Source organism: Herpailurus yagouaroundi, unplaced genomic scaffold (assembly GCF_014898765.1).
Source record: "Herpailurus yagouaroundi ecotype Mexico unplaced genomic scaffold, PumYag 184, whole genome shotgun sequence".
Taxonomy (NCBI): Eukaryota; Metazoa; Chordata; class Mammalia; order Carnivora; family Felidae; genus Herpailurus; species Herpailurus yagouaroundi.
Window position 1 is genome coordinate 1,146,790 of NW_024412415.1, and position 12,237 is coordinate 1,159,026.

The window sequence follows — 12,237 nt, forward strand, 5'->3', positions numbered from 1 at the left end:
AAAATAAAATAAATAAATAAAACATATGTTGAAGAAAAAAATCTCCCCAAACCAAGGACGAGTTGTCTGTGTTTAGGAGTCTCCAAAAATCATGTTGCCCATTCACTTGTAACAAGAGGCTTTGCAAAGTGGGCACTTAAGAAATGACCCATCCATCTGTGCTCCTGAGGCCATGTCCATTCCAGGTTCACTGCTAGTCACAAGGCCTGATCATATTATAGGTAAGCAGGATGCCAGGAATCAAGACCACAGAATGATCACAGGGCATTGTCCTTTTGTACTTTTCAACTCTAAGATGAACGTGCAATGGGAGACTGAGTGGCTCAGTCGGTTGAGCGTCCGACTTCGGCTCAGGTCATGATCTCGCAGTTCGTGAGTTCGAGCCCCACATCGGGCTCTGTGCTGACAGCTCAGAGCCTGGAGCCTGCTTCGGATTCTGTGTCTCCCTCTCTCTCTGCCCCTCCCCCACCTGCGCTCTGTCTCTGTCTCTCAAAAATGAATAAACGTTAAAACAAATTTTTTTAATAAAATGAACATGCAATGACATTTGGAATAGCTAGTGTGCCTAATGTCAATGCTGATGCTGTTTGTTGGGACAGTATTAGTAGCTAATATTTGTTGAGGGCTTAATAGATGCTGGGCACTCTTCCAGGCACCTAACACAGATTAACACATTTAATCCCCACAACAACCGTCTGGGACAGACACTATTATCACTCACATTTAACACATGAGGAAACAGGCACAGAAGTTACGAAACTCCCCAAGGTCACACATTTTAGTAAGAGTTACTTTAGTACCATGGAGTTACAGAAAACTTAAATTAATTGTTATACATTCATCTGAAATGACTGATACCCTTGCTACCTCAAAACAAGACTGAGCCCCCTCGTGACCTCCAGCAATGGAGACAATAAACGTTAAGGTATCTTTCTTATTCATCTATGTAAAGGCCAGCAACGTGGTCAGGGCCAGTGAGTAGCTGGTCAATAAATGTCGAGGGGATACCCTGCTTACTTCAAATTTCATGATATCTATATCCATGTGATCATTTTAAAGGGTTTTTAAAGGCTAGCACAATCTGAATTCATTTTGATGATCAAGTCTATCATTTATTAAGCCTATTAATTTATCTTCCTGCCCATCTGTCTTTTATGCACTGTGATAAATGATACACTGTCTTTTATGTTGACATTCTCATCCAAGGACCTTGATGTGTATTGTGAGCCTGATCCTACTCATAAAAATATTCATGCATCCTGGGCAGCTTATGCACTTAAAATGTGAGGGTTCATCCACGCCTGCAAGCTGGCGAGCAGCTCACAATCCTGCTGCAGGGGTATTTTGCTTGGCTGGAAGTGTTCAAGAATTTTTTGCCTGAATGTGTACATCAGGCCCACCTCTCTTTGCAAATAAAGACTGATTCACAAATTTAGTTACCTGCCTGGCCCCCAAAGTGTTTAAGATTGTGAGCCCTGTGATGTTAAGATACCTGGGGATTCAGAACAGACTGAATTTAAAGCCCTTGTATTCCTGGAGTGTATAGTCTATGGCTCCCACTTTAGGTTGATAGAAACCTTTTAAGGTAATTGGGCAACAAGGCAACTTTCATTCCAAGCCACTCCCTCCATATATACATACCTCATTTTCCTAGAGGAGACCCAGAGTCCCTTCAATCCTAGTTTCAAGGCATCCCTGAGATATAATCATTATCACCATGCCTTGATAAATGGATGAACTAAAACCCAGGGAAGGGCAGACAATCCTACAGCATCTGGTGACAGAAATGCCACCAAACAGAGCAAATGCTTTAGCTCTGAGTTTACCCACTGGACTGCGGTGTACTCTGTTATGTTTTTCATCTTAAAATCCCTCTTGCAAAGAAATGAGATTCGTTCAAGATACTGCTATGGTTTATTCTTGGACTCCCCTTTTCTGGCCAGCCTAGACAGAAGAGAGGTCGACTTGAGGATCACTGCTATAGTTCAGAACAACAGCCACGTGTCCTGAATGACAGACAATGATGTTCACAGACAGATGCAAGGGCTCACAAGGGGCTCACACTCCTCCAGGAGTAGCTGCTCTATTTTGACTTGACCTTCGGGATTCAGCTCTTGGTTCAATGTGCAGTTGTGGCCCACTGGATCCCCTGCATTGTTCTAGCATTATTTAAAGTCTGGATCTGGTACACAGCAGAGAGTACAGCTGTCCCAATCGATACTTCTTTTTTTTTTTTTTTTTGATTTTTTTTTTCAACGTTTATTTATTTTGGGGACAGAGAGAGACAGAGCATGAACGGGGGAGGGGCAGAGAGAGAGGGAGACACAGAATTGGAAACAGGCTCCAGGCTCTGAGCCATCAGCCCAGAGCCTGACGCGGGGCTCGAACTCACGGACCGCGAGATCGTGACCTGGCTGAAGTCGGATGCTTAACCGACTGCGCCACCCAGGCGCCCCCCCAATCGATACTTCTTACAGCGTGCACATTTATGTGCCAGGGATGGAGAACTTTCCATTTCTTCCCGTAGTCCCATTGACTAGCTCTCTCTGCTCAAGCCCATTAGAGAACTCAACTGTGAAATTATCAGAGACGAAATGCCAGGCCCTGCCACTGGTCTGTTGAGAAGCATGGACCTTCCAGGAAGAGCCTTTTCTATTTGCTCTTACTGGGAGACAGGCAGCTCTCCTTGGCATCCTCCCTTTTTTGCAGTAGGAACTGGTCTAAGTTGGTTTCAGGAACTCTGCGGCATTTGCTTGGGATAATGATGAGCAACCTATCAACAAACACGATCATGGATAACGGACTTTTGTCCCTTGAACGCTTTTCTACTTCAGGAGGGTGGCACCTTAGCTCTCACTTTGATGCAGAGTCACCTCATAAAAATCTCAGACTTTCTTATTCTAACCATTGCCTCTGATTCTGAACTATGAAAAACAAAGTATTTCGTACACCAGTCCTGGTTGCAAGTAGTGCTCTCTCCAATGCCTAGCCTAAGGTTGGCCACTTTGTCTCCTGTAACTCAAAGCTTCCTCTCCTCTGATCAGAAGCCATTAAGTGGATAAAGAGGAGCATTTCTGTGCCAGCAGCCCCAGAGTCCAGACTCCTGTGCCCTAATGCTTCCTCCGCCTACTCAGGGCTTCCCAAGACCCAATGCATGTTCACTCAGGCTTGTCCCTCTCAGTAATGTTCCCAGATGCTCTCATCTTTCACTGATCCAATTCCCATTCCTTCAGGAACTGGCTCTGCTTGGCTGTTAATGATGCTAATCATTAATGGTACCCGCTGAGCTCACAATTTTGCATTTCAGTATTTTGATAGAGGGCATTTCTTGAGTGAATGCCTCATTCCAAAGACAGACTAAGAAAGCAAGCCTTCTGTACGTGGGTCATGTCCACATTGACACCAACCCAGATTTTCAGTCTCGTGCTTCCTCTAAAACTGCGCTGCCTTGCTCATCACGCTGGTTGGTTCCTGCAGCATAAAACCACACATAAACGGAACTCCGTAGAAAAACTGTTGATGGCCTGCGAGATTCTGCACAGGCAGCAGCCGCTCTGTCTCCAGAGCTCTCTCCTGACTTCTCTGCACTCCTCAAGTAAGCAGCAGCAAGCAGCTGTCACCCCAGAGGAGATGGCTCATGTTGAGCGAAATTTCTGAATCTCTCTGTAATCTGACTTGAAGATACAATGCTTGCTTTCCTTCTTCTTGGGCATGGAATCCAACAAAAAGAAGACCTCCTCAAGTAGACAAGCCCCTGTGGGGGCTGGGAGACCGGAGATCAAGAAGGAGCCCACTGCCTAAAGAGGTAGAAGGTGAAAGAAAAAAGGGGGAAGCCTTGTGTCTCAGTGCCTCCTACCTGCAGGGCTGCGACCCGCTGAAAAGGACAACAGCCCGGTGTATTCCTGTAGTGTCAGCAATGTGCTCCGGGCTAGAGAGAGGGAGAGGTGCATGTGAGGAGAGGAGGCACAGCTTTTATTTTCGAATACTGCATCATCAGGCTCAGAGCCGATCTGAACTTTGTTTTCTAACAATCGGGAATCAGAAATGACATAAAGAGGGGGAAAAATCATCTTGGCACCTCACAGGGCTCCTCCCAGGAGCAGGGTCAGGACCAAGGTGCCAGCACTTTTTCCTCCCTGTCTCTGAACTGAAGAGGTGCTATGATGGCAAAACTCACGGAAGCAAAGGAAACTGCAGTGGCTAGAAATGTCTTTGTCCCTAAAATACCCCATCGGCTTCCGAACAAGAAGATGGCTGAGAGGACACCAGAGCCCCAAAGACTGGACGTGGCTCCCTGGGGAGAAGTGGTACCCGGCAGCCTCAGCATTGGCTGGGCTCCCACCACAAAAGCATCTGCTTCATCCAGGTGCGGCCAAAAGGAACTTTCCAACGGCCCTGAGTCCCCAAACAGACGTGACTGAAGCAGCACAATCCAGAGGAAAAGCAGGGCTGGCTTCATAGAAAAGCTGGTCCCAACGCTCTGGGGGAAAGGAAGAAGGGAGGGGAGAAGGAGGAAGGTAGCTTTGAAAGGAAGAGAAATGGAATTCAATAATAAAAGGTGGTCCTGTGGGAAATCGTAGCTTTGGTAATTTTCTGAGAGGGCAAAAAATAACTCTGAGTGTTCTGTCTGGTGGCCGCAATCCTGGGGGCCTGCCTGGCCTTTTGAAGGCTCTTGAAGACTTGCCTTCTCAATCAAGCCTTTTAGTCAAATAACTTGAGGTAAGTTGGTGTTTGCTTTAGTGGGGTAATTTCCCAACACTGGGGCTGAGCCAACACTGGAGACAGTGTAACAACTCTGAGAAGAGGGTGAGACCTGTGGCAAGGGGGCATCATAGAGAAAGAGAAAATAAGTTGCTTTTTCAACAAGATCTGGTCACAAGTAGGGCTGATGTCCTATGCAACAGACACACGATGATGATGTCCTACAAAACACACCCTTGTCTCTCATTTGGGGTATTGCTAGGATTACCAACGCCTTTCATTCCACTTCTGTGAAGCCATGAAACCAGATTCTATCTCCATACAGTGGTGGAAATGAAACCTGTTTCCTTAAATGACTCACTCAAGGTCACAGTGAGCTTTGTCTGGAATTAAGAATTCCTGCTTCTATGCTCAGTTTTTTTCATGTTTTATTACATTTCACTCCTACTGGATAAATCTTGTATCAAGGGTAGCTTAAAGACCGAGCTATAATCGAGAAGGGTTTACAAGGCTGTGGAAGGGTGGGAAATGAGCTAAAGTACTGCTTTCTGAAGACACAGGACCTCTTCTGCCTATACAGTGATATTGGTAAGAATCGTTCAAAAGGATCCCAAGCCATTAGAAAATGTGGCTTCTGAACTCAAAACTCTTTAAGTAGTAAGGTAAAGGAAAAACTGAATTAGGACATTAAAAAATCCTTCCCAGGAAGGAGTGGAAACAAATGATCACAAAACAAGCAAAAGAGACAAATAAATACAGACAGACATAATAAGATCTACTTTGATACAAACCCTTCGAAAATAATTATCATAGTATTTTAATCTCCAGATAAACTCCTCCCATCCTTTTTTCAACACTTTTTTCCCCTCAGATCAGTCCTAAGGAACGGGACAAATATATTTGTTTTTCCTCTAATAATGGGAAAGGAATGAATTGTTTGAAAAACGTATTGCACTGAAGGGTCTTTATCCTGTTACCAATCATATCAGCATAAGATAAAATACGCACAGACGTCAGAAACACCTTTCTTCCTTTAGTCACACCTTCAACTGCACACCTGTTCTTGGTCTCACTCCTCTTGCACAGGCTGCAACACATTCCAAGTATTTCCAAGTTCACAGTCACCATCACCTCGTGACCCTGGAGTTCAGCAGCTTCAGATCCCTCAGGACAACCCCTGGCTGTGGGCAATCAGTACCTCGTGGGTGGGTGGGAGCCACCCCTTGGTGAGGATGCAGCCTTTCTGATGCAAGTTCATTTCTTTGAGGGAAGGACCTTGCTTCCTTTTCATACACACCACCCCCGGCCCTGGGGCATTTCCCTGGAAAGGAGGTGACACCAGGTGTCCAGCCATTCCGCTACAGCTCCTTAATAAGATCAGCTCTCCAGAGCCAAGGGGAAAGAGACTGGGAATGTGGGAAGTGACACAAGAAGGCCCAGACTGTGAGGATAGTCGGAATTCTGTCATTTTAAACATCAAACCCAACTCAGCAGGAGAGCCCAGCTCTGCTCACAAACAGCATAGGCCTGGGTATCTGGGTCTGCATTCTAACGCTCCCTCCATTACTACTCACTGTCACCCTGAGAGGCTGTGCTGGAAGGAAGAAGTCATGCATGTCTACCTCCCTCCTCGAGAGAAAGCTCCCAAAAGCAAGACAGTGGCATCACGCAGTGGCCCCGGGAATGGACTCTACCGAGGGGAGAAACAAGCCAGAAGCTATAAACCACCAAGCGCAGGTTCACAGTCCTCCCAACCTGGGACAAGGTGCTGTGGAGGGACTTGGGCTCACACTTGGTGCCACAGCTCAAATTCAGGGATCTGTCCTAGTCACCCCGTAGGGAGGAGCCCAGACCACATGAGCTGTCTTGATCTTCAGCACAAATGCCTTCTCCTGTCCCTCGAGAGCTGCAAATTTAGACAGAGGACAACTTTCTACAAGGAGGGCTAAATGAGGCATCTATGACCAATCTTTAATTGAAACTCATGGAAACACTTGTCTCCCTCACTTTGAGTTCTGTTTCAGTTAACTCTGTGGTGGCGAAGGGGGCCAGCAAGGAGAAGGCTGTGGGGTTTTTAAAACAACAAGCTGAGGTGCGGAGGTCTTTCTTTCTTTCTTTTTCAATGGAAACCGTAGCCAAAGGGAGGTGGGGGAGCAGAGAACAGCTACTCCCTGGCACTCTCTGAGCCTGGTATAGAGCCAGCCGCTCCAACCGTCTGGAGATACGGCAATTGTCACTCCTCTCTAACTGTAACTTCTTGCTTTCAGATGAGTGGCTGGCAGGTTTATCTCCTTCTGAGCAGCTTCGGAGCCACGTCAGTGACACCGGCGACGTCAGCAAGAGCAGTCGGAAGGCAGGATGATGCCACTGCCAGCAGCAGCGGCAGGGAAATTTTTAGCCTTAAAGAAAATTCTTCGGCTATCGGTCTGGCTGACTCTCTCTCTTTCATTGACTTGAATGACTGCCAATGATTTTAGAAGGCCAGAGAGGATATGTAGTTTTACACAGCCAGGTTAAGGTTTGGGGTGCAAGAGCATTTAGTTTACGTGATGTGCTTGCACTTCCAAACCCCTTGTGTAGGGACTGTCCCTACCTCGGAGAGAATGGGCTTCAGATGTACCAGAGGATGCAGCGAACGTGAACACCACCTCCTAGCAAGTGTCCAAAGCCCCAGTACACACACCTATTGTGACCACTGCAGTGATCCTGGCCCATTTCATGTTACTGATAGCTCCGGCTGCTTTTATTTTTGTCACTATCATAATAAACAAGATACCATAACCACCAACAACTTGACAGACCCTCAATACAGTGCTATTCTTTGGTCTATTTTTTTTTTTTAATTTTTTTTTCAACGTTTTTATTTATTTATGGGACAGACAGAGACAGAGCATGAACGGGGGAGGGGCAGAGAGAGAGGGAGACACAGAATCGGAAACAGGCTCCAGGCTCCAAGCCATCAGCCCAGAGCCTGACGCGGGGCTCGAACTCACGGACCATGAGATCGTGAGATCGTGACCTGGCTGAAGTCGGACGCTCAACCGACTGCGCCACCCAGGCGCCCCTGGTCTATTTTTTTAAAGTTTATTTATTTAGAGAGAAAGAGAGAGAGAACCAATGGGGGAGAAGCAGAGAGAAGGGTACAGAGGATCCAAAGTGGGCTCTTTGCAGACAGCAGAGAGCCGAGGTGGGGCTCAAACTAATGAACTGTGAGATCATGACCTGAGCTGAAGTCGGACGCTTAACTGACTGAGCCACCCAGGCGCCCCATGGTCTATTTTTTTAAAGTAGGTTTAAAAGCCTCTGCTGTCTGGAATGGCAATCCTCAAGTTCTTGGTTGCAAACATAGGATTCTTCTCCATCATCAAATATCAACCACGTTCTGGTCCAGGACAACATGAAGGTCAGGAGGTATTACATGACTGACAAGTGGCCAAAATGCTTTAAAAGATATTGTTTTGGGAAACACAGCAAACTCTAAGGTAAAGGTAGGTGGGGGAGTTCAAACCCAGGCATGTTCAAAGGTGAGAAAATCCCACTTCTAGCTCAGCCCTGGGATTCCTGACTCCCCTAAAGGCAGTCAAAATTCTGTGCGAATTAAAACTGACGGTGATCAGTTTTGCAGAAATAACTGTGTCTAATTCATGGATATATAGAGAAGAGTGTCACAGGTCAGAAAGCAGGAGTTCCAGTGGCAGTACATTCTGAAGACCACAGCCTCTGGAGTAGTGCTCAACACCAGGCTCTGGTGGGGATTTAAGTGAACGTTATGTAATGACGAGCATTAGTAACTCTCTGGGCAACCATGGCCAAGTTACCTGATTTCCTGTATCTCAGTTTCATCGCCTATTTCCCCCCACCCCCCCCAATAAACCACAGATGAAGATGTTCACAGGGTCACTGAAGAACACGCCTAAAAAACACTCCAGGCGATTAGTAGGAGGAATAATAATGCCACATGTGAAGTCACTCACTCCCATGGTTACTTCCAGCTCTCCCTGGAAGCCATAACTGACATGCAGTGCATCTGCAATAGAGGTTCTTAACCTGGGTCCTTGAACCCTGCAGGAGGCCACGAATAGGCATTAAAAAGAGCCCAACTGCTCTCATCTCTGGGGCAGGACACCCACGACATACACAATTTAAGAACCATTGCTCTACAGTAAGTCTTGGTTATAGGCATACCAAAAAAAAATCCCACTTACACCGCCTGATGGAGAAGAAATGTCAGGGAAGGTGACCACAGAAGCCACGAGAAACACAGAGGGTGGAGATCTCAAGAAAACCACCAGGATTTCACCTCGACCCTCTCAGCCCTCTATTCCACACTGACCCAATCTGTCAGAAGGGGATTTCTTCAGTCAGCAACGTCTACAAGATCATTAATAGCAAGCAGAAGAAACAACTGATTGAGGAGGACACAATACACGGAGTACAGGAGGTATCACCCAGCTAACATCAAGGACACCTGTTAGAAGGAAAGCTTGGGGATTCCACAGGGTTTTGGAAGGAACGGGCAGCTTTACAACAAAAGGGCTGTGAGAAGCGGCCAAATGTGAAGCCGTCTTGAGCTCTTGAATGCAGTGTGAGAGATGAGGAGGGGGTCTGGATCCAGGATGAAGAAACGGCTCATTCTGTAATATCAGAAGGTAGCGTTAGTAGGGAGGTGGGTCCCTTTAAGTCTCCCAAATGAGACTCCCAGCCCTGATAGAGGAACCATGTTTGGAAGAGAAAGTCAAGGGCTTTGGAAAAGGGGAGGGAATGGTCCAAAAGAGGGACAAGACCTAAGCTGTGATCTTCAGACACCAGGTCAGACGCGGGGCACTTAAAGAGAAGGAGAGAGGGAGAGGGAAAGAAAGAATTTCATTGTAATTCCTGAGAGCTAGACAGCGCATTTAAAATGATCTAACACTTATGGAGCAATTTACAGTTTGCAAAACATTATGACATTTGGTATCTCATTTAATCCTTATCACCCTGAAACGCTGGTTATATTTTCTCCATTTTACACAAGAGGAAACTGAGGCAAGGAAGGGCGGATTATGCGACTTGCTCAAGGTCACCTGGCTGAAATCGGAGCTGGGACGCACCTCAATGCCCCCCACACCTCCCAGCTGTAGTCCGCCTTGAAAGCCTTTCAGTTAACTCCTAAGGGGCAAGGTTGATGTGGCTACAATAGATCCCCGCCCCCCAGCCACTTCCCCTAAAATCTGGGGCGGAGCAGCGCCCTCCGGTGCCAGGAAGGGGACCTGAGTGACGCGGAGCCACAGACCGGGGTTTCCCCGTCCTGCGGGGCTCGGGAGAGCAGGCAGCAGAAGCCGCGGCTCCTACACTCTGGGCAGTCAAGTAACGCTCCAGCAGCAGCTGCCGGTTCGGGGCTTAACGTGCCAGGGGTAGCGCTGGGTGAATTCCCTTCCGAGTGATACCAGGAGTGGGACCGAGCGCCTGAGCCTGCTTCTCGCACTCGGCTCCCCACGCTCGCCCCTACCCCGCTGAATCTTTCCGGCGGTTCCCGGGTGCGTGGGGGCACCTCGGAAGAGGCAGGGGGCTGGGGCGGAGTGTTGCGGGGGTGGGGGGAAGAGCGGACCGACTCTGGGGCGAGATCTTCCACTTCTGATTCTCCAGGTTAGGGCAACCACGAGCAAACCCTGGCTGGAAGTTTGGGCATGAAAGGTTTCGGATCAAGTAGCAAGTTGCCTGGACAGCAGTAGAGGTGGAGGTGGAGGTCTGGGGTGGGGGTGGCGGTAGGGGAAGTAGGGGCAGGCAGGAGAAGGTGCCCCTTCCCACACTAACGCTGCCGGCCCCGCGGGTGGGTGGCTGGTCCGCCTCTGCAGCCAGCGGGTGCGGAGAACGCGCCGGGCACCTGCACCCGGCATAGGGCACCCGGCGCAGCGCAGCCCCTCCTCGCCCCGCTCCGCGCTCCTCCCCACCTGCCCGCCAGCTCGCCCCCGCCGCGGAGACTCACAGTCCTCAGGAACTGGATCTCGTCCTCGCCTCCTTCTCCCCCTTCGGCCATGGCTCCCGAGGCGTCGGCGGTGCCCCAGCCTCCGGCGCCTCTGCTTCCCCCAGCAGCCGCTCGGCGTGCGCTGGCTGCTGCTGCGCTCTTTCTCCTCCTCCTCCTCCTCTTCCTCCTCCTCCTCCCGCTCCTGGCTCAGCCTCAGCAGCGCCGAGCTAATCCCCGACCATATAGGGAGCTGGGCTAACACTCCACTGCACTGCAGAGCGCCAACGCCAACCAAGCAGCCCGCCTACCCCTCTTCGCCTCTCACCCCAGCCAAGTGCGCGGCGGCCGCGGGCCGGGCGGAGAGCGCAGCGCCCAGCGTGCGGAGCGGGCGGGGGCGGCGCCGGGACCCGGGGGGTGGGGTGCGGTGGGGCCTCCCCCGCACACCGCCGCACCGCGCCGCGCGCCCAGCGAAGGCGCGCGCTCCGCAGCGACGAGAGGGTGCCCCCTACCCTGCTCCGATTCACAAACAAAGGCCAGTTGCTTAGCTCCAGCATGCTGAGACTGGGCGTCAGAGCCCTCTCGCTATGCCCACTTTGCCCTCGCGTGTGTGTGCGTGCGCGTGTGTGCGTGTGTGTCTGTGTTTGGGACACGAATGCGTTGCTCCAACCCCAGTGTGTTGTTCGGACCCCCAACCGAGGACGGCAGAGAGAGGTGTGCCTACAATCGAAAGAGAGGCAGGGAGAGAGACGGTGCAGTGAGGATGGAGGGTGGCTGTCCATTCATAACAAAGTTTGCAACTCCTTGGATAGCCCTTTCCTCACCTTGAGAGAGCCCCTTCTCCTCTTCAAATCTAATGAGTACATTTTACTACCCCCCTATTATTGCTCGACAGATTAAGGGCTCCCTGTACCTCAGGAAGCTTCTGGGGCTCCCCATTCCATTCGAAATTCAGAGGTCAGGTGGCATCAGAACCCTTCCTCTTTGCCAAGCCCTCATGTACACTTTAGGGTGCAGTCTTGTGGACTCTAAAAGGGATAGAGGAGTATACGCCTCTTCCAGGTCCTTGGGCTGCTGACATGCCACGCAGCCTTGGGTGGTTTTCCAGGGTTGGGGGCTGTAGGATTGATCCTGGCAAAAGCTGAGGGTACAGGGTGCCACCTTCTGTCTGCTGGCCAGGAAGCTCCAGGGTAAGGGAAGTATTCAAGAGAAGGGGCTCCAGGAAGAGATCCAGACCTAGGATGAAGAGTAACCAGAAGATGTATGGGTGACAATTATGGGCTGACGGAAGCAGAGGACACTAGAGACCCTAACGGATTTCATAGCTGCCTCGCGGATGACCTCTCTTTTGGTTCTGCCTAAAAGACCTTTTCTGAGCTCCAGTCCCACATTTCCTACTGGACATCAGAAATGGTGGGACACCTGACTGGCTCAGTCCGTGGATCATGAGACTCTTAACGTTGGGGTTCTGAGTTCGAGTCCCATGTCGGGTGTAGAGATTTGTTTAACATCTTCAAAAAAAAAAAAAAACAAGAAGTGCTAAGAAAAATCATGTTTTTCTTAAATTGTACCCAAACTGCTTCCTTCTAGAGCTC

At 49.4% G+C, this 12,237-nt stretch overlaps 1 protein-coding gene across 1 annotated transcript in view; it reads right to left on the reverse strand.

The window, feature by feature from the left end:
* Positions 1–10,848, reverse strand: part of RYR3 (ryanodine receptor 3) — a 529,492-nt gene extending 518,644 nt beyond the window's left edge. Inside the window, exon 1 of the mRNA XM_040492205.1 lies at positions 10,667–10,848. Coding sequence (XP_040348139.1) covers positions 10,667–10,717 — 51 coding nt within the window. The 5' untranslated portion in view covers positions 10,718–10,848. The remainder of the gene's footprint in view (positions 1–10,666) is intronic.
* Between the last annotated feature and the right edge of the window lie 1,389 nt (positions 10,849–12,237).